We start from the raw sequence: 22,976 nt of genomic DNA on the forward strand, positions 1-22,976 counted from the left end.
ATGTCCGGTCAGGTGAGCAGATTAATCTTTTTTTTTTCGGAAACTAAGAATAGCTGGCTCGAGCAATGGTGGTCTGTCTGCTTACCCTTACGTGATTAGTGAAGCTGCACACAAATGTTAATTAAGGATAGTAAACAAGCGAACAAGACTCATTGAACTCGCACTAATCGCGACAAAACTTTCATTTTACCCTACAGGGGCCAATTCTGTTAACAAAAACGCAGTTCCACATCAAGGAAAATTCTTGCCTGGAGCGCGTCCTTTCGTTCTTTAGTGGTTTGTCAGCAATACTGCTGAGTGCATTACAAGATGAACTGGTTATCGGGCTATAGGCGACCTAACGTGAGAGTTTCTTACCCGAAGCAACGCGAACAACATTTCGAAATCCTCGCTTTTTCTTTCAGCGTAGTCTTGTATACAACAGCTAGCCGAAACCGCTATGACGTTCGCTATATAGTATACATCCGACGGTATAGCCGGCGCGAGAAATACGCACACGAACAAACGCCTTTTTCTTTAGTTCGTGTCGATATTCTACACGTCGGCTACGCCATGGTACCTAAGCGCCAACTAGCCCAGCAACAGGATTTGTTAGGTTACATACATATATTATTACTGAGATAGATTCCTTTATTTCCTCTGGGCGCTATAGACGAGATACTTCGAAATGGTTCCGCCCTTTGCTTGAGGAGACAGTACTGCATCTAACTATATTTGCTCGGCTACAAAGTTAATGCAAATTATTCGTTCTCTTTCGTGACCGCAGGAGAACAGAAACACTAGCGCGATGAAGTGCGTAAAATAATGAGCTCCACGATTTTTAAGGCGTCCAATATAGCGCACATTCGGCCTTTGGCCATTGCCAAATAAAACCTCGCGGCAGTCGTGGAAGAACGAATTACGATCGTTTTCAACCGAGAATGCCTCCAGCTCATCGTATCGCTTTTGCGGCAATTCGCCTTTTTTTTTTTTTTAGGTTCGTGTAAATGCGCCACGAAAAAAAATCTTTCCGCCGCTATTGCTGCCTGAAACCGTGTTTCGTAAGAATGCAACCATTGAAAATAATGATAATAAAAAAAGCGATAATATTAGAGGAACATGCCCACTAGGCGCGGCTCGCAGATGAAGAAAATATTGGAAGCGAGACAGCATTGCCCCGTTTCTCGCGTTCATTTCCACTAACTCACGTAAGCATGTCGCAGAGTGGGGCCATGTGACGCCATCGCAAGGAGCTGAGCTGGGAGGCGGCGCAGTCATAAGCTGTCAACCCGCGACGGGACATGTACTACTCCTCCGTGTCTGAAGGACTTGAGGGGGGGACAACTTGTTGTGCGCACGTTGGAGAACGAAGGGCGCGCAACGGAAGATGAGACGGCAACGAAACCGAACAGAGGAACCCGCCTTCCTTTCGCATTTTCTTCGTCTCGCGTCGCGACGGAAGCTAGAGGGTGACACCGTAAAATAAAAATCTTTCCCAATGATGACGACTCCCCCCCCCCCCCCCCCCCCCCCCTCCTCCTCCTATAAAACGATCGGAGCGTCGGGGGCTGGCTGGCCGGCCAGCCGCCCCAGGCCTTGTACGAAGATCTCATGGACGCGCGCGTCATGGGGGGGGAGCGGTGCATTTACTTAATGCCTGCAGCAGCGCACGGCCGCGTCTCGTCTGGTCCGCGGACGGCCGACAAGCTTTCTTCTTTCCTTCCTTCTTTTCTTTGCGCTACGTTTGTTCATTCTCTCCTTTCTGTTGGGGGTGGTGGGGAGCCTCCACCACACTTCTCTCTCCCGCCGGCAGTGAAGACATCGCGCGCTGGCGCGCATATTTCTTGCAGCGCAGAGATGTCTGGCGGAGGAGAGAGAGAGACGGGAGAGAGCGCCGTGTGGGGGCACGCCCTCCCTCTCCGCGCACTGTCACAACGCGACGGTCAGGCCAGCGCACTTTTACGACTAAACGCTGCCGCGCGAGTGTCCTTCGATCTGGCCCGCTTGTCTCGACGGCTGGCTTTGCCGGACGTCGGCAGCCGCGGCACAAGAGAGGAGCAGCGTGGCGCGGAGCCCTGCTGCCGTGCCAGACTCGGGTGCGTGGCAGCGGGACAAATGGCGTCGGCGGCGAAGGAGAATTCGTGACTCTGGCGGTCGACTGGCGGTCCCCTTCAAGGTCCTTCCGCTTATTAGTGACTCCCGAAACCAGTGCTGGCGAGGGGGGGAGAAATGCCGGCCAGACGGACGAAAAAAGAAAAAAAGCAAAGACGGCGTAGCGCGGTTGGGGAGCGTAGAGATCAACGGCATAGTGCGAAAGCGGTCTGCGCCTTTGATTCAATTTCACCCGTGATACGATGGTGTAAATAGGGATGTATGAGCTTCCGCTTTTGGGCTTCAGCGAACCGGGAAGCCAAGCGCGGCCTGGTGTACGTAGTAGAGTCGATTGGGTGATGGCGTGTACCTCGCTTGGCGCTTAATCTTGTAAAGCATCTTCACTGTTTGAATACGCCATTTTTCAGCCCGTCTGCGTTCCTTTCTTTCTTTCTTTTATTTTCTGTTTTGTTTCATTTGTTTATTTATTCATTTATTTATTGCGGGATGGGGGGGGGGGGGGGCGAGCCGGACATTTTAGGACGCTACCACAACTGGCGATATCATTTCGTTTTGCGATTTATATAGTTATTTATTATTGCTTCTGGTGTTGGTTACACACTACCTTTATCTTTCACGGAGGATGGATTCTAATCTACATCGCGACTTCTTTGAATTATTGCTTCAGTTCTTCTGAAAAACACAAAGAATGCCATCTCTTGCGAGTTCCTTTCCAGAATCCCTGCCCAGTGCGTCGACAGCCACACGTTCGCGATTAAGCGCAGTCAGACGCGCACATTACGCGCTAATGCTAAACCTCCACGCGAAGATCACCGTGCTATAGCGACGTGGATGTGTTCATAGCCGTATCTACCGGTGGAGAATGGGGGAGGGGCAGAGCAGACCATTTGTCCCCCACCCGACTTTTGAAAGCAGCCACTGTCGGCTGCATACTGGTACACATACAACAAAACAGCAGCTGATAGCACGCTTTTTCTTTTTCGGAGAGAGAAAGAGAGAGAGAGAGAGAGAGAGGAAAGGATGCATAGAAAGGCAGGGAGGTTAACCAGAGGCAGTTCCGGTTGAATTGTGCGCGCATAAGTATGCTTCTTTGTTATTACGTATGCCCCAGAATGTATATGAGCCCCCAACGTATAGGCTCTGCATCTACGTATCGCCTGGTTCGGCAGCTAGGATTGTCTTTCGGGCCTCGCCGCCGCGTCCAGTAGCCGATGACGCTCGGTCGGCCGCACCAATACGATTCCTCGCGGTGCGAGCCGCCTACACCATACAGTTCATATGTACGATCGCACGGTAAATCAGTTTACGTTCCTAGATATCTTGAAAGAAAGGTGACGTCTTTTTTTCCTGCAACGCCAAAGACGGACAGCTCACGCACATATCTGCCTTCCTTATAAAGAGCTATTATAAAGAACTATTTCGCGCTTGGTTTTTTTTCTTTACTTTTCTCAATAAAGTTGTGTCGGCAAACACGTGCCGACACACGTGTTTGCCGACACGTGTGTCGATATATATATATATATATATATATATATATATAGATATATATATATATATATCCTAACCTAACCTACCAAGTAACCAACTCGCCCAAACCAAGGTATCTTTGTATCCCATGAAAACTACTACTGGTTAACCGTTATGCCTTTCTACAAACCTTTCTACCTCTCGCTCTCTCTATTTCGCTCTCAAGGTAACTACGTCCCTTTTCGCGTGTGAGACTTGTTTCCTTTTTCGGCACTCCTCTCCTTTAGTCGAGTGACCAGCCACGTCATGCTCAAGTGCATTGTTTCTTTCCAGATTACAGAAGCTAAACAGTATCGGACTTGCTGAGCCCTTCGGACGAACGCAGGATAGGGAACAGGGAACGGTGATAGCTTACCTCGTGCCACTTAATAGTTCGGGTGTCCGTAGACGGAGGCGCCCCCGCTACCCTTTCTACCAACATCGGCAAATACAATTTTTTTTAATGTGAGAGCATCGATTTTCCTACCCTCACCTACTCTATTGAATATGGGCTTGTGACCTCTGTACGATGATAAGAGAGTCCCTAGGTGGCGCCACAACGCTGTAAAACAGCCCTAGGGAATCTCCATCTAAGCGCTGGGGTTCAAAGCTGGTGGGTGCATTAACTTGCCATAAGTGATGATTAGGAAGCGACGATAGGAGTATTATCGGTGGAAAAAAATTAGGGAAGAGATGAGGACGGGACCCCGCCGCTTCAAGAAGGGCGCCATTAGCGTTCACCATCAGTGCAGCCTTATCATCATCATCATCATCATCATTATGACGTGCACCTATTGCATACGTCAGAACAACTGCGCACCGACCCTTGCGGGGTTCCCTTGCTCCCAAGTGTGATGGGAGGGTATTTTACATCCAGAAATTCCTATTCAACATAGCGATGAGGGGTCTCCCGGCGGAACTCAATAAGATTAAATCGATTAAATTTAGCATGTACGCGGATGATATCAACATCTAGGTTAACAGTGGGAGTGACGCAGCCATCGAACTTAAACTACAGATAGCGGCGCATATGGTGGAAGAGTATGCGGCCAGCAGAGGCTTGGCGTGCTCGCCACAGAAATCGGAGCTGTTAATCATTGAGCCAAAACATCAAAGGGAACACACTGGGAGCAGCAGGCCCATCACTGTTTTCGTAAACGGGAATGAGGCTCCCAAGGTGGAGGAAATAAGAATTCTGGGCATGTATATCCAGAGAAATGGATGCAACCTCACGACAATAAAAAAGCTAGAAGGATACGCGGCGCAGGTCACGGGGATCTTTAGGAGAATTTCACTCAAAGGCAGGGGCCTCAAAGAGAACCGCCTCCTCAGACTCATGCAGGCCTTCATTACCAGCCGTATAGCGTATGCCACACCGTATCTTGTGTTTAAACGAGAAGAAAAGGATAAAATAGATGCGATCATTAGGAAGAGCGTTAAGAGAGCCCTAGGGCTCCCAGACTCGACCTCGACAGACCTCCTCCTCAAAATGGGGGTTCACAACACGCTAGTTGAACTCACTGAGGCAGTATGAGTGTCTCAGTTGGAAAGATTAGGCCAGTCTAAAACAGGGTGAAAAATCATGGAATGGGTAGGAATTCAATGCGACAGGGGTGCCCCAACTGACAAGAAAGACATTCCGTTGGACGTGCGTAAACGCTTCCAAATCGCCCCCCCCCCCCCCCTACCTAAAAATATGCATCCTATCTACAACAAAGAGAGGAGAGGTCACAGGGCTAAGGCTCTAGTAAATAAACTTAAAAACACACCGGTGCATAACGTAGCGTACGTGGACGCCGCTTGCGGCAGAGTCGGGGCTGCGGTATCGACGGTGGTTGATGGCGACGGGTTCGTTAAGATGGCGTGCTCCACGTGCACGAGGGACGCCTGTACAGCCGAGGAGGTTGCAGTAGCGCTCGCTTGTGCGGGTACAAAAGCGGGAGTAATATTATGCGATAACAAATTAGCTATACGAAATTTTAACAAAGGGAGAACCTCGGAAGAAGCCCTCCACATTCTACTCAAAAACCCTCCCAGGAGAGACAACTTTTATTTGGGTACCGGCCCATGAAGAAGTCCCAGGCAACGAATCCGCTCACGAGCTCGCCCGAGCACTCTACCACCGGGCAACTCTAGAGCAGCCAGTTCCAGGGATAAAAGATAGCATGATCTCGTACAGGGAAACTGTCGATCACTACAAAGCCGAAAGAAGAATCTTTCCGCCTCCGCATCGGTCTCTCTCTCTGGAGGACGCTCGCATTTGGCGACGCCTCCAGGGAAACAATTATACATCACCACATTGGATCTACTTAACACAGACGAGGGACTATAACGACGCCCTCTGCAAAATTTGTAAGCAAAAAGGTATGCTAGACCATATAATATGGGAGTGTGCTGGCTCCCCAGGGGCCAAGGAAAACATTGACAGTAGAGAAGGCTGGGAGGCCTTGCTCCAGAGCGAGGCTGAAGACGACCAGCGTCGAGCAATCCGCCTGGCCGTTGAGGCCGTGAAGACTCACCGTCCTCAACGCGCGGAGACTGCTTCGTCCTCCCCCCCTACCTACGTGTAGGTTAAGAGGCGGGCACCCCAGCTCGGTGGAACAATAAAGTTTTCAATCAATCAATCAAATCAGAACAACTGCGATGACTTTCCGCTATAATGCCCGTGATGATAGTCTTATGTGCCATGGTAATTATGACAGTGATCACAATGAGGATGAGCCTGATTACAATGACGTGTTCATGAGGCTGTGTTGCATGTGATGATGATAATAATAACGAGTCTTCAGACTAGTCGTTCAAATGCTCTCGCACTAATGACCGAAGTCGCCCTGGCGACTATAGGGAAATTTTGTGCGGGATGTTTTCGGTTCACACCATGCCGACAACGTGATTGAGGTGATAACACTCGCGTACCTAAAAGGGCCAAAACAGGCAAGAACGCCGTGAAGTGGGTGGCGTCACGCTGACGCCATGCTGACGCCGTAGCAGTGGCGGTTTGCGCGGGCGTTTTCGGTCTTTTGCATGTTCTTCTTCCCCGTAAGCAGTTTATAGCTGATCTCACAAGAAGTACAACGATTTGTGACGTCTTTCTACACTTAACTACCTTTACCTCTATCCTACCCCCCCCCCCTTCTTCCGCGGCTTCCCATTGACCCACTTCCAGCTAGCCCCTGCGTCAATGGTGCCGCTGTTCTGGCGCGAAATTCAAAATCGGAAGCTTGTCCTTCGTAAAATCTGCTTTAAAAACAACTTTCCCTCAAAAGAAATGCGAATGGAGTTTCTGAAGAACTAACTTACCGGAGTGTAGACTGAATGAGCATTTTCCCCCTTAGTTTTCCTAAAACTTCGTGATTGGGTACTTCCTCTCGATCACGTGACGCACCACGGGAGACGAGGGGAGCAGACGTTGACCACCCTTCCTTTCGTGCCTTTTCCCTGCCATTTGCTCGTTGCTTCCCTTTGCTCATTATCCCCAAAACCGGCTTGCCTGGGGAGAACCCATACAAATGATCCTTGCTAGTAAACTTTGGTCCAGACGTAGCAAGAAGAGAAGTAAAATTATTCCGTCTGGAGGGAGTCTGCGAAATCTATTCAGGGTCTTGCAGGCGCGTGGGAAAGGAGTTTTCTCTTCTTTCTTTTTTTCTGTCTGCATTGCGGAACATCATTAGTGTCTCTGTTCACTTTGGTTCCACGTTTACATATAAGAAAGTATTATGACGGTTGCGCTAAAATAAAATTGACGATAAAGAAAGAGAGAAACGTAAGCCGTCATGCGTGAGCCAGACCGGAAGGCGCAAATAGGCGGATGTACCCCATCCGCACGGGCAACAACTGATGCGGGCATCTTGCGCATCTAAGCCGCCAACGTTATCTCGTTTTCTTCCATTCTACTTGCTGCGTTGTCGCCGCTATTAAACCTTGCCATTTCACTTCGCGACCATCCCACATCTTCAGATTTGGGCAAAGAATACGCCCCCCTCCCTCTGCGGCCCTGTCCTCCCACCCCCTCTTTCTTTTTCTTTTTGAAATAAATGAAGAAGCGGGCGCGCCCAGACTTCCAGTATTGTGCTCTTCGGAAAGCGGGAGAAGAAGATACCAGAAGAAAACTTGAAGTGGAAAAGGAAGCCCTCGTCTCCCAGATGCAGCATCCGTCATACAAGAAGTTTTTTTCGCACATTTTGTGCATATACGTTCTAGGACGGTGGCGTTGCACTGTGACATATCCATAGACTGCGCGCCTCATAGCATCTTGATTTTCGCCTTTCAAAAAAAAAATACGAGAAAAAATGCTCTTCATGCTTGCTTTTGATGCGACGAGATTGCGCGGACAAAGTTTAGTAATACGACGAGTCGCTCGGCGCTGGACGAAAATAAAGAGAAAAATTTCTTTTCCTTTTTTTTTTTTTTAACAGAAAACGCAGGGAGGGACGGGTTCATGAGAGTGTAGAGACCACGTGCTCGTGCTCAGGTCGTTGACGCATGGCTGCTCGCGAGCGATTACCGTCCCTGTGTGAACCAAGGTCTCGCCGAGCGCGTCATTTCGAAGTCGCCGGCAGCGCACGTACTACGTTTTGCCTGCAGGCTGCTTAAGAAGCAGCGTTCGCCTGTACGGCGGAGACGCGCCGGTCATGACGGTCCCTAAAAACGCTTTCTCGTATGAATCTCTAGTGTGAGACGACGGCTAGCGCGAGGGCACCCTTTTTTTTTTTTTTTTTTTCCTCGCGATCGCGATACGTCTCCCCAGACGAGCGAGTCGCGATTGCGGGTTTTCGCCCTAAAGCTTTCTTCGTATAGCGTAGCGCACGATATATATATATGGTAGCTCAATTGGTGGAGCAGCGCACGTGTAATGCGAAGGCGCGGGATGGGTCCCCACCTGCGGCAGGTAGTTTTCTCATCCACTTTAGTTATCATTAATTTATCATTTCTTTAATTCAATTATTAGGTGCAAGCAATTTCCATTATGTTGACCTTGGTGTCTTTGTTTGTTGGCTAAAATAACTGCTTAAATATAAATATTTAAACAGTTACCTCGAGAGCCGTTAGCGTTGCCTACTCGAAATAGAAGCAGTGACGTCGAGGCACGTACCATTCACGTCCATTTCGCACGTCCTTGAGAGCCACTCCACCGTATGAATCGTGCAAGTCTGCAGGTTTTTCCACAAGTCAGAAAAAGACAGCAGACCCGTTCCACTTTACGGGATCACTGCCTAATCACCACCGAAGCTGCTTCTTTCGAGCAGTTGCATTACAAGTTCAGGTGCTTGTAATTAAGCCACACACTTCAAAGCGTTGCCCGCATGCGACTCTCACGTTTTCTTTGTGGCCCACATACATAACGCTTTCGACCCACTCGTTCACCTTTTGCTCCTTCTTTTTGCGTTCGCCTTTTGTCGCTGTTTCATCCTGTTACCGCAACCAACCCACACGGCTGTTCTTATGCTTGCTTAGAATACTTTTAGCCAGAGTTGCACCAAAACCCACGCACTTCTAACTTCGCACGCACATCAGCCATAATGTTCCCCATCCGTCAAATTTGATCTCCACAGCTTATATATTTCCCAGGCAGGCGGGCTAAATTCTACACTGTAATTGAACAACGCACAACTTTTTCCTACACATCACCCATAATTTTCCCCTTATACCGATGTAATACGAACAAAGTCACTCATTTAGTTCATCAAGGACACCGCAGGCGCCTCAGGTAACGCCTAAAAATATGGAGAAAACGAGGATTCAGTAATTCTTTGCAAATCGCCTTATTGATCCGGAAACGTTAACGCTTCGCTCCACATTGCGTACGACGCCAATTTTCATCACGTGCAAACGCGGTGTGTCGCATGGTCCTCTCGGAACATTCGGAAACATAGCGGCTAACAGCCCTATAACGCATTCGAGCAATTAACAAACTTATTTTTTAAAGCTGTAAATAACGCACAAACATTTAAATCCGCCTGCGCGTTGGCTGTAATTTCGTCTCAATGACAGTTACAGTTCTACTAGAATGGAGGGCTTAATCCTGCGCCGTTCGTAAAACTCCCTCATAACTTTCCGGCGAAATGTAAAAGTGCCCGTGCCCCGTGCAGTTAGGGCACGTTAAAGATCCCCTGGTGGTCAAAAGTAATCCGGAGACACCCCCCACTCCCCCCCCCTTCGATACGGCCTACCTCAAAATCAAATCGAGGTTTTAGCGCGCAGGATCCCAGAATTCAATGTGCCCCGTACGCGTTGACAGTAATTTAGACAAGAATAGAACAGTGAGGTATGCACAAGTAGTTTTCTTCTTGGAGTTGGTCGATATCGGAAACGACCTACTGTGCCCGTGATTCGAGCTAGTTTTGTTACGAAGTGGCTCGCGTCGTTCTCCGGGATTCATATTAGACGAAAATATACTCCAAGAGACTATAAAGCTGTGAACAATTTCAATATTAGGAGAGGTGAGAGCAATTGCTTGGTGTGGAGGGACTAATTAGTTTTTTTTTTCTGAATATTGCTATTTTAGCTTCTCTTTATTTAATCTGCGTGTAGTTCGAGTTCGATCAGCGCTTTCGTAACCGCATTGTTTCATCACACAGCGTTACTAACTCATCGACATCTGTTCCAGAAAAAAAAATATTATGGTATCATCCGCATAGATAATGAATTTTGCTTTGGAATTAGTATAAGTGTATAATATTGCGAAGTTATTATGTAAATAATAGAGGCCTCAAAACGCTACATTGAAGCACCCCACAAGAAACTGGTTCAACTTTATAAATTGAGTTAGCTATTTGAGCAATTTCCTTTCTGTTAGTTAGCTACGGTTTTAATAATTCTAAAACCTGACCTCGAATGCCATATAATTGAATTTTCTCACGCAAGATATCACAGTTGACAAGATCGAAGGCATGTGGAAAGTCAGCTAAAGTACCCATTACAAAGAACTTATTTTCGAACTGCTGAAGAATATATTGTTTTTGCTCCAGCAACGTTTACTCCGCTGACTTATTTTTAGTAAATCAATACTTATCAGCAGTAAGTATTTTGTGCCTATCAATAAATGTGGAAAGCCAACTCTGCGATTTTTTTTTTCAGAAATCGTTGAGAAGGTTGGTGGAATGGACGCTGTTCTACAATTTCATATGTCATTTCAACCTTCCTTTTTCTAAACAACGGTTATTCGTGCTAGTTTCTTTTTCTATGAAAAATTCAATTCGTTATAGAAGTGTTAAAAATATCTGCGAGTACTGGAGCCATAATATTAGCTAAATATTTAAAAGGCGTTATCTGGAGTCCTAACTGTCACTGCTAAGGTTCATTTTCAAATTTTGGATAACACATACAACTTATGGCGATGTATTTGTTCCTAGAAATATAGAGCTATCAGCCTGATCGAGAACATAATCAATTGCGTCAGGTATAATAGTCGTTAAATGTTTCAGCCAATTCAATCCCCGATAGCTCTTTGCCCTCAACCAGCAAGTTTAGTCGCTAAGTGAGAAAATTATCGCGATGTAGTAACTTGTCAAGCCAGGACAACAATAGGTCGTGGCGACTGTGCGGCACATCTAGACAAGAAAAAATAAAAACGATACTGTGTTCTCGGTCACCGTAGTTTTTTGTTCAACTTATTGCGGTACTGCGTAAGGATAACCCAGTCATCGGAAGAACGTGTATTAAGAAATTTTCTGCGCAGTTACTCTTTTGTTTTCATTTTATCGGCACAGTTCTGGTGCGATCCACGCTTCCCCTGCTCTGCCATTTCTACGCGTTTTTGCAATAAAATGAGACAAACACAATCTTGTGAACGCGTCTCATCGTTAGCGTCATCCTTCCGCGCCCAGTCCACAATCTTTCCCCTTTAGGCCTTTGGTTTCACCGTCTTGTCGGTTAGTGGTATTTTCAAACTCATCAAACTTTCGTGCCATATGTATACTGTACGGCCTGTTCCATGCTTTCAACTGTATCCTTTAGCGCAGGCAAGCTATGTAACTCTCGGCTGATAGGTGAAAGAACGCTTTTGATTCCACTCTCGAACTTCATCGCAACTATCTCGACATGGTCCGGTGCCCCTGTGGGTCCAGAACCACCACGCCTTCTTTGCCGATTCACTATTTTTTTTTTTTTTGTCTGTATAATAGTTTTTCATTTTATTCTACTCTTACGACACATCGGGGCACGGGAATGTTGGGGGAGGGGAGAAGGTCTCTGGTGCTCCCCCTTCCCCCCCTTCCTCCCCCTTAGTCAGCGCCCATGCATGTGCGGCATAGCGAGGAGCGTGGGTGATGGGGAACCAGGTCACGAGGGCATCTATTTCTTGCGGGTGACTGATCGGTACAGATCGGATAACACTGACCTATTCGAAAAGCGCTTTCGTCGTCATTGCTGGCTCATGCAACCCAGGCGCGTCCACCCACCAGGCATCGAGGTATCTGCGGGAAAGGCATCTCTCGTGGGCGACGCCACGGGCACGAAGAGCAAGCCCTGACAAGTACACATGTGCGATAGAACACCAAACAGCAAAAAACAAAAGAATGGCGAGTCCCATTCCAAGACCAAGTCTCGCTTGTTTCTTCGTGAAATGTTCTTTTATTATCACCGTAATGGCCAGAAGTCCCGAACGTGAAGTTTGTGGGCGCGAAGGGGACGATTACGCGCACTCTTTGTAAATGTTCTTGGTTTGGTGCACAAAGGACAGGCGCTCTGCGACGCGCTCGGCAAACACGACAATCGTCTTCCTAAGGCTCACTCACACTATAGGCCTACCCGACACCGATTTCGGTCTGCCGACTGTCGGCAGACCGAAATCGGTGCCGGGTAGGCCTATAGTGTGAGTGAACCTTTACGGAAAATAGAATCCATGCGCCTTGGTCGCAGCCGACGTCAGCCGGAGTTAAGCACTGGTGTGTTTATATGTATCGGGACTGTATGGGACTACTCGTCGCAAAGCATCTTCAGCGAATTTGAGCGTAGAAATTTCTTTCATATCTCCTCTTCTGGTCTTTTTCTGCTATTTCCCTCCTCCCCTCCCTCAATGCAGAGTAGCCAACCGGAGAGGTACTAGTTCTACTAATATGTCTGCATTTCATCTATCTATCTATCTATCTATCTATCTATCTATCTATCTATCTATCTATCTATCTATCTATCTATCTATCTATCTATCTATCTATCTATCTATCTATCTATCTATCTATCTATCTATCTATCTATCTATCTATCTATCTATCCCTACCTCTTTCTCTCTCCTTTTTATTAGCCTTCGTCAAAGCTAGCCGTCTGCATCTTTGCAGGCGTAGGACTCCATCGATGCGCGGTGGTCTAGGTCGGTGTTGGTTACATCGCCCTCGTCTGGTGTCTAGCCGCAGCCTTCGCTTCTGCTGTTCTGCTGCTATACCGTTGGCGTTCTGGGAAAGTCTGATCTTCGTCAGTGATGGCGATTACAGAATTGAGACTGCAACGTTAACCGGTAACTTGTACACGCGGGAAGCAACTTGATGAGCCTACACATTTCGCAACTCCTGCGATATTTCAGTCAACTAAAAAAGAAAGAAAGAAAACGAATGCGTAGATAGAAGAAGACTACGGGAAAATGGGTAGGCGGGGAAGCGGGAGCCCTACTTTCCATGAAAGTCATTTTGCCGAACCGAAGCACGTTTGTCAGCGAGACCTTGAGATAGCTGGAGCACAATGCGTTTCAAAAAGGAGCTTCTTCGGAGGCCTATACTTGGCCGCGCCCGTATTTCGAGCGAGAGATACGGCGACTTGAAAGCAGGACGCGACCTGTCGTACGGGGTGTAGTATTCGCGATGTACGAAAGGTCGGATTCTTTTGGCGCTCATGGAATATCGGTGCTTTGAAAGGGAAGGAGGAATGAATCCGAGGGATATGTTTTCAATATCGCCGGCGTAGAGTAGATATGTACTAAGAAAAGGAGGGACGTGGGGAAAACGGGGGGGGGGGGGGGGGGGGCAGCGTTGCGTCAAGACAGGCCCAAGAGCAAAAAAAAGTAATGAAGGGAAGAAAAGAATGAAAGGGCAAAGTACATGAGAAGAGGCAAAAATAGACGAGCCGCTCGCTTCGCGGAGTCTGAGACGGCGGCAAAGCCGGCACAACGCGGCCGAAAACGGGAGCAAGCGCAGAAAAACGGGGACTCGCGAGTCAGACAAATGGACACCACGCGTCGGCATATCGGTCGTCGTTTCTCGCTCGGTCCTCTCGTTGTTGTTGTGCTTCTTCTTCTTCTTCTTGCTACTTTCTCCGCGAAAATGTTTAGTCCATTAGGAGATTGAATGCACTGGCTGGTGGGCTGCGAGACTCTTTCTCGCATTTATTCGGACCTTTTTTTTTTAATTCTTCAAGAGACGGTCCCGCGCTCTTGGCGCTGTTTTGAGGCCGCATATAACGAGACGTTGGGATGCCCGTCGCTCGTCTGTGAATGCAAAGAGGCGCGCCGCAGGAGAAGAGGGAAAGGGTGTTGGCCCCGGGCAAAGCAACGTTGGCCGACGCACGCTCGGCCGAGCCACGGTCATTGTTGAGGCCGAAAGGCCGCACCTGTCTGCCTGCAGCTGGAAGGGAAACTTGCAGTCGGTTACTGAGGGACGCGACTTGGGAGTTTAAGGCGCTCGATGTTGCGGCCTCGTGGCCGCAGACGGCGGCCGCCGTTTCTATCCATCCGAGAAACGGGAACGCAGCGGGAGGAGGCGGACTTCGAAGTAATTACGCGTGGCGTTCGGCGACCGAACTCTACTTCATCGGCAGGAAGTTGGACTCTGCGCGTAAGCTGCGCGTCGGTGGACACTAGAGTGGGCGTGACGTAGTGCACGGCGCGATGGATGTGACGCAAAACGGAAGTAACAGCTAGACAACCAAAATGCAACTCGGTACAACTGGTATCCACTGAACGTGATGTAGTGTAGCGTGATACACGTGGCACGAGACGAAGGTAACACATCGCCTTGTGTCACGCCTACCGCGCTATACAGTGTACAGCAGGTCCAGTCAATATCAACCAACCCAATTCCCCGTTCTGCTAAGAAGCTGTGTACAGAATATGAAGGCAGATAAGTCCGTCCGGTGCATCAGATAGGATAACCAAGACAGCGCCTATTTACCGTACCTAGCTGTTACTAAATAACAGAAAATGATTAACTGTGAAAGTATCTTCATGTCGTGAACTCGACTGGTCACCGGTGGTCACTCTTCTGGTCACTCTTCAGTGAGCTGCGACAGTCTCGTTGAAGCAGCACGCATCTATATATTCCCTGTCGGTGAGCGTAACTGGGGGACCTCTTTCTTTGCGAATAAGCGGTGTAGCACCGTGTCTGAAACAAGTGGCATGGAAAGGCTCAAGCCAGGAGACCAGCGTGTTCACGTGATTGGCCTAAATGGTGTACGCGTCGTCGTCGTTTGGGAATCACGTCTTGCAGCGAGCGCGGCTATGTTGAGACGCTGGCAAACACTTCCTACATTAAACAAAAAAAATTCGGAGGGAAATGTTTTGTCTGACAACTTTTTTGCGTACACGAAAGTACATGACGTCCTCTCATTCATATTCCTCATATTCATATTCCTCCTGAAAGCGATCCTTTCCAGTGCTGTTGCGTAGACCTAGAAAAGCTTCAAGACTTGCTTTTTATTTTACGCTGCGTTAATTTCCGACTGTTCCTTTGTTTCTCTTGAATTCTTTTTATTTACCTTAAAGGCCCTTTGCGAGCGTTACATAAAAGAGGGGGGAGGGGGAGTCGAAGTGCAATCAGACAAAACAGCAAATAATATTCGAAACTTACGAGACGAGCAGAGTACCAAGAAGGTCGTTACAAACTAGTACGAGCAGACAAAAGGTATAAATCACTCATAGTCGATGATGAGCACTTCAAACAAGAAAGCATTTGGCAACATAAGTAGCGCACGGACAGGTATGAGACGGTTACCTGGTGGCTACAAGTGGCACTTGCCAAAAATGAGATAAAGAAAAAGAGGAATTAAAGACAAGTTATAACGAGGAACAATTTCACAGATAAAACATGGCCTCTAAATACGGAACTATGTGTTGTTCCTTTGTGCCACACGTGTCGTGCGATTGTCGGCTATGCGTTCATATATGTAGTGCATGCGAATCGGCGACCCTGAAAGTAAACCTTTAGTTGGAAGTCAGCGCTTGTGTCCGTTCCTCCTTCGTCCGTCTCGTGCGCTTTATATAGAGTCGCTTGAGTGTGGATTGTCAAGTTTCCCGTTCTTGTTGTAGAGTGACCTTGCGAGAGCGAGCTTCTGGTGCGACGCAGGGCTGACGGTGAACGGCCACGTGCTGCTGGACTTCCACCAGAACCCCGACCGGCCCACGCACCGGCTTCGCGTGGTGTCGGCCTCGCTGTGGCTCTACGTGCGGAGCCGCGGCTCCTCCTCGGCCGGCAACCGGACGGCCACCCTGTACGTGTTCCGGGTGGCCGAGTCCAACAGCAGCAGCGCCCCGCTCAGCGGAGGCATGGACCTGCTGGCCGCAGTCGAGGTGGACGCCAGCGCCGCCTCGCACGGCTGGAGGCGCGTGGACCTGCGCGCGGCCGTCCAGCACTGGTTCGCCCCCGCGGCGGGCCACCACGGACACGACGCTCGCAAGAAGCTCACGCTGCTCGTCGACTGCGTGGGCTGCGGACCAGCTGGCATACAGGTGAGCGAACGAATGTTGGCGTCACCATGAGCGAACGGGCCTCGACGATTCTCCCCGTGGACTCCAGCCGAGCGAAACGCGTGCAGAGCCGCACCCCGACCGAAGCCGTCGCAACGCCTTCACAAAGTTCCGTCACGCTATTACTGCGATGACTGGTTTCTTGAGAGACGCCTCTCCGTGCCACTTATTTAGGGTGCGTGTGCCGAAAGTGCGTAATTACGAAATAATAGTTCAGCGATTGCCAGAGTTTCGGACGCGTTTTGACTGCGTCGGTAAGGGGCAGTGTTTCTCTTCACGTGGTGTAGAGATTGGGGTCAACGGTGGGTTCCATCAATACAGGCGGGGAGTGGGGACACCCTAGGCAGGCAACCTGCAAAGGTACCGCTTCCACTGTGACGACACCAAAGCACGATCTCCATCGACCGTTTTCGTGAACACTGCCACCGTAGAGCGACGCGCAGTCCAGCACGATGGCACACCCTGGCCACTGGTTCGTCCAGCAAGAATACGGTCCCTGTTCAGTCGCACGTAACTAGGTTTTGGATGTCGCAGACGCTATACCGGAACAAACTTTATAGCTCACAATTGACGAAGGATCGAGTTATGCTGCGGCGCTACAAATTTCTTCAGCCATGTGGCTGCCTCGATGACGCAATCCGTATAGAAACGCGCAACGAGATCTTATCTTGGGCCATATTTGTGAGCTAGGTCACAGAGTCGCTCATCTGGAAATCTCAGGTGGCGCAAATTTAGTGGTCCGTCTCTCTCTCTCTCTCTTCGTCCTCTTTAGCGTGCGCTATGTATAGCACCTGGCAGGATGGCTTCAGGAAGGGATATTCTACTACAATGGATCACGTCCATGTCATCAGTCATGTAGTTGAGAAATCTGCGGAGTACAATCAATATCTCTGTGTGGCTTTCATAATATATGAAAAGGTATTTGATTCAGTAAAGATACCAGAAGTCATAGAGGCATTGCGTAATCAAGGAGTACAGAAGTCATACGGGAATATCTTGGAAAACATCTACAAAGATTCCACACCTACCTTGGTTCGGAACGAGTAGAAAGTTACCTATCAACAAAGGGTTCAGGAAACGAGAAACATCTCTCCAATGCTATACACTGCGTGCTTAGAAGTATTCAAGCTATTACACTAGGGAGGCTTAGGAGTGAGGATCAACGGCGAATATCTCAACAACCTTCGGTTTGCAGGTGATATCGTCCTGTTCAGAAACACCAGGTATGAATTGCATCAAATGATTGAGGACCTTACCCGAGAAAGTTTAATAGTGGGTTGAATATTAATGTGCAGCCGGCAAAGGTAATGTTCAATAGCCTGGCAAGGGAACAAGAATTCATGACCACCAGTCAGCCTCTATAGAGTCTACGCAGGAGTACGTTTATATAATAGGCCAATTACTTAGAGGGGACTCTGACCATGAGAAAGAAACTTGTAGAAGAATAAAAATGGGCTCTAGTGCATACGGCAGGCATTATCAAATCCTGACTGGGAAATTAACCACAGCCGTTGACAACAGTGGTGTACAATCAATGCTTTCTATCGGTGCTAACATATGGGGCAGAAACTCGGAGGTTAACAAAGAAGCTCTAGAACAAGTTATAGACAGCGCAATGAGTGATAGAACGGAAAATGTTAGGCGTAACGCTAAGGGACAGGAAGAGAGCGGTGTGGATCAGCGAGCAAACTGGTATAGCCGATATTCTAGTTCGATATTATGAGAAAAAAGAATGGAGCTGGGCAGGCCATGTAATGCGTAGGGTAGGAGACCGGTGCACCATTAGAGTTACAGAATGGGTGCCACGGAAAGGGAAGCGCCGTCGAGGACGGGATGAAATTAAGTGGGATGATGAAATTGTGAAGTTTTCGGGTGCTAGCTGGAATAAGCTAGCGCAAGATAGAGGTAATATGGATATCGCTGGGAGACCCTGTAGAAACCGTGTGGCCTTCGTCCTGCAGTGTATATAAAAATCGGATGATGATGATGATGATGATGGTTATGATGATGATGATGATGATGTATATGAATTGAAGTAGCGGCTGTGGTGCCGCACCACGCGCACGGACTCCTGAAACGGCGCCGTGGCCGCCTTTCGCAGGTGGCGCAGTTCGAGCGGCGGCAGCGGCGTCGACCCTTCCTGGCCGTGGCCACCGAGGCACTGGTGTCGCGGCGGCGCGGCCGGCGGTTCACCATCACGTGCGGCGAAGGGGTGACGCAGTGCTGCAAGCAGTCGCTGTACGTGAGCTTCGAGGACCTCGGCTGGGACGATTGGATCATCGCCCCCAAGGGCTACTTCGCCAACTACTGCATGGGCGAGTGCGCGGGCCGGCCCCGGACGCCCGACATGTTCCGCTACTTCCACGCACACGTGCTCGAGGAGTACCGGCTGCGCAACCCGTACGCCTCCGTGTCGCCCTGCTGCGCGCCCACCAAGCTGTCGCCCATGTCGCTCATCTACTTCGACCGAGACCACAACATCATCAAGTCGGACCTGCCCAAGATGATTGTCGACGAGTGCGGCTGCACGTAGCGCTCGCCTGCGTAGGACTCCAAGAAATTCTTTCACGTCTCCTCCCACCGCGACGACCCCCCCCCCCCCTTCCCCCATCAACCTCGGTGTGGACGGCTCGCTCCCCCCTCCCCCCGAACCCTTGTGTCCCGGATTCTGTGATACGCTGCGGATGTCGCCTCCTCCTCGCCCTCCTTCCTCTGCAGGAGAAGGCGGAAAGGTGCGCTCGCTACGGTGCGTTCTTCTAGTCAGTCGTCTCCGCCGCCAGGTTGCGCTCTCCTCCCACCAGCTTCAAGTGCACCGCCGGAACACGCAATACGTTGTCCTCGGTGCGGTGCTGCATACCTGTGCTCTCGACGTGGAGTGGCTACCGTCGCGTCCGGGCGGACGATGCCGCCGTCTCCCGCTGAGCGCCGACGACTCGGCGGCGAGACAGTTCGCCGCGCCGTCGCGGTGGTGGTTGTTGTCCGTATTGTGAGTGAGTGTTGTGAGGGCGCGCAGGCTCGTCGCCGTGCGGCTCGCTGTGTGTGTTCGGGGCCCCCCTCCTGGTCCCCCAAAGGTTGTGCTCGCGACGAGGTCCAGACGGGCCGCATTACGTGACCCCGCGCGCGTATTTGCGCGGGTTGCCCAAAACATGTTTTAGAGGACTGTTACGTATGTTCGCGTTGTTGTTGTTGTTCTTTTTTTCTCTCTCTCTCTCTCTTGCTCTAAGTCTTCTTTTTTGACCAATTGCTCGCAAATGTTGGAACACGAAGGACCAATATCAAAACGGGTTTCTGCTGTTTTCGGAGGTTATTTGAGTCGACGTAAACGGCGCGTCAGACCTGTAAGGGTCAGTTATTCCAGTAGCTAATCAGTTTTTATGACGCGCCGCTAGCGCATCACTATTCTGCCCTAAGCTATCACCAGCCCTCATTCCTAGAGTTTGCGCCCTTGCAGGATACATGATAACTTATTTTGCATGATTTTTCCGCCAGAGCTCCGCAATTGTTCGCTTGCTTTTGTTTAGAACTCGGCGAAGTGCGATATCCGGCACATAGTCACTTTCTCCATAACATTATGCGAAATGATGTTACAGCACTCTGCGAAGCCGCACCTAATAACGGTCTCTTCTAGCCGAGGCAGCTGAGATTGCCTCTCTCATTTCCATCGTTAACAACGCGTATTGGTTTGGTCCCGCGTCGCCCAACAACTTGCAGTAGCAATGGTGAAGGAATCTCGTCATCCTACATGTATACCGAGGTTGCTGCGCCGCGTTGTTATACGCGCAAGTTCATTCATTGCCGACCGCTGCTCGAACACGTCGTCCCCGCGGGTCGACGACGAGTTGATCGCAATGCACCGCGGAGGAGGACGTACACGCTATGTAGGCACCCATGTCGATACTGCTCCCTCAACTTGTGCGCACTACTATTATTATATGTCTCCTCGCCCTGTACATAGCCTGTTTCTATCATGCGCCAGCAGTATAAGCGGCGTTTCACCACCGCTGCCGATCTGCGAGGGGATGACTTTGTCAACGAAAGGAGCGCCACAAGGCTTATAACGATAGCATCTGATTGAGTGCGTGCTTTCTTCTTCTTCTTCTTCTACTCTCTTTATTTTGACCGCAGAATAACATTTCAATTGGCGAGTGTTGCCGGTTTGGGCAAGCAAAGTCGCGGTTACGAAAACAAGCGCCGTGTGCACGTATTTATGTCTTGTGTCTGTGTCCTTGCTAAAGATGGTAGAATACCTTTACGATGCGCCATACCAACAGCCCCAAATGCCTAACCTGGAGTCTCAATGCCTCCAACTTCCAGGCTCGGCGCGATCAAAGCGCGAACCCGATGACCGACGCTGCAACGCTTGCGAACCCACCCACTTTGTCCGTGAGAGCTGTCGGTCCAGTCCAGTGACGTGCTTCACACCTCGAGAGATCAAATAGCCCGTGGTACCTATGCGTAACGTTACGAGTGGCCGTGCTGCAGACTCTTCAGCACAGACGCACTGTGCGGCGCGCCTTTCGCTAGCACAGCCTTCATCCCTCGCAGAGTTCGGTCTGTTCGTTGCCATCCATGTTTCGCCTCTCGCTGATAGCGCGCTGCGTAGAGCAGGGTTACTCTCTCCGGATGCGGAACATGCAACGGAGGTTGTCGTTGAGCGATTAATTTATACCGGTGAAAGTTTGTCGGTTAAGTGTTCAAAGTAATGGTCTGTAGGGAAGGTCTCGCGGGCTGCTCGCTGCGGTGCGCAGCTCGTTTCCGTTCTTTAATGCCGTGTGCCTGAAATTTATATTGAGGGTGAGAACAAGTGCCATATCGTAGTTAATGAGTTGAGTGACGGAGGGAGGACACTACTACGAGAAAAGGAGGTGGTAGCCTATTTAATTATTGTGCGAATTCAAGGTGTCATTTTGTTGCCCGTCAGGCGCGATTAAATACTGGAGCAGTGCTCGCGGACATCGTAGCCAGAAAGAAGTCGGACACCAACCAGAAAAAAAAAATCCGCACACACACACACAAAAAAAGGAACTAAGAGCTATTTTTGGTATGTCTCAAGAACCTCCCAGCGTGGAGGACACAACAATTATATGATGAAGTGGAGATTAATAGCGAAAAGCAAACAGCAGTCGGCAGGTGTTGATCAGCCAAACATGGGCTTAATTCTCAGGAAAGAAGTGAGCTCGATAAAATTACGCTTTCGAGGCTGACAATGCGTGGCTTAAAAAGAAATATTCACCTTTAGCAGCAGCGTACAGAAGGGTCAGCGGTGGCTCTTCCTGTGCAATTAAAGCGAGCGATGGTGCTGCTGAGAGCATGTGCACAGACCTAGCGATCCTTGGAAAAGCTCACCAGAACTCGCGCACTTGAGATTCCTCTTGTGTAACGCGCGGTATTCGTAGGTGAAGCTGTCGTCAGGGGGCACGTTTTAAACCGGTGAGTGATTCTGGCTGATAGCTATCGTTGAACGCCTCTCGTTCAACCATACCACGACAAGGAGCGTTCGCACGAGAACAAAAAAAGATGGCCTTTTCGTCTACGCCTTTCAATTCGCCAAGGATTCTGACGCTGCGGATGTTTTAATGCAAGCGACAATTTGTCTTAGGCGCTGATAGGAATAAGGATTGTGGTAATGAGCTGCAAATAATTTTTTTTTATATATGCTGTAAACGGTTGTGCAGAATGTCCAAGTCGGCCCGCAAGCTAGGTTATGTATTTCATCGTTATTTACGTTTCACCTCACAGCACCTTATTACTTGCGCTAGAAATTAGCTCCTTCTTCTTTTTCTTTTCTTTTCTTTTTCTTTTCTTCATCTATATCCACCAAGGTGCCGTGGTACTTTACTACTGTTATTCATAAAAACACCACCTCTTCGCAACTTACATATAATGTTGAGCTTTTTAGTCGCCCTTGGAAACATGCGTACCTGAAGTTGCGAAGCTTCCTTTCTTTCTTTTACTTTCTTTTCTTTCTTTTTAGCTTTACGCCATGCATAGCGCCACTGTATCATGATTCGCCATAGTTTCACCAGTCCACTATCCGCATTTAAAAACGCGACGCACCACACACGTGATACTGAGAGAGAGAGGAGAGATACAAAATGCGCGCGGCTGTCAAAGAGACGCGCGTCCGGTTTGCTACGCTGCGCAGGGAACGGGTGGTCGGAGGATGGAAAGAAAGAAGAGACAAGAGTGAGAACGCCGCTACGTCCAGTAGTGCACGTCGATGCCGCAGCTCGCCACCGAGATCTGTAGGCTTCGTAAGCCGGACCGATTCGCGTGTCGTTTTTCTCATCATCATCATCGGCCTATGTTATGGGCACTGCAGGACGAAGGCCTCTCCCTGACAACTCCAATTGCCCCTGTCCTGCGCCAACCGATTCTAACTAGCACCCGCAAATTTCCTAATTTAGTCGCATCACCTAGTCTTCTGCCGCCCTCTACTGCGCTTCCCTTCTCTTGGTACTCATTCTGTCACCCTAATGGTCCAACGGTTATGTAATCTGCGCACTACATGAGCTGCGCAGCGCCATTTTTTTCTCTTACTGTCTATTAAAGTATCGTCTATACCCGTTTGCTCTCTGATCCAAACCGCTCTCTTTCTTTCTCTTAAAGTTATGCCTAGTATTATTCGTTCCATCGCTCTTTGTGCGGTCCTTAACTTGTTCTCAAGCTTTTTGTCATTCTCCAAGTCTGCGCCATATGTCAGCACCGTTAA

At 49.3% G+C, this 22,976-nt stretch overlaps 1 protein-coding gene across 1 annotated transcript; it reads left to right on the plus strand.

Moving 5' to 3' along the window:
* Actbeta (inhibin subunit beta) lies at positions 1 to 21,530 on the plus strand. Its single transcript, XM_055076500.2, has 3 exons — positions 1 to 12; positions 15,827 to 16,246; positions 18,366 to 21,530. The coding sequence occupies exons 1-3, from the start codon at positions 1 to 3 to the stop codon at positions 18,795 to 18,797; spliced, it is 864 nt and encodes a 287-aa protein (XP_054932475.1). The 3' UTR covers positions 18,798 to 21,530.
* The last annotated feature ends 1,446 nt before the right edge of the window (positions 21,531 to 22,976 follow it).

Source organism: Dermacentor andersoni, chromosome 2 (genome assembly GCF_023375885.2).
Source record: "Dermacentor andersoni chromosome 2, qqDerAnde1_hic_scaffold, whole genome shotgun sequence".
Taxonomy (NCBI): Eukaryota; Metazoa; Arthropoda; class Arachnida; order Ixodida; family Ixodidae; genus Dermacentor; species Dermacentor andersoni.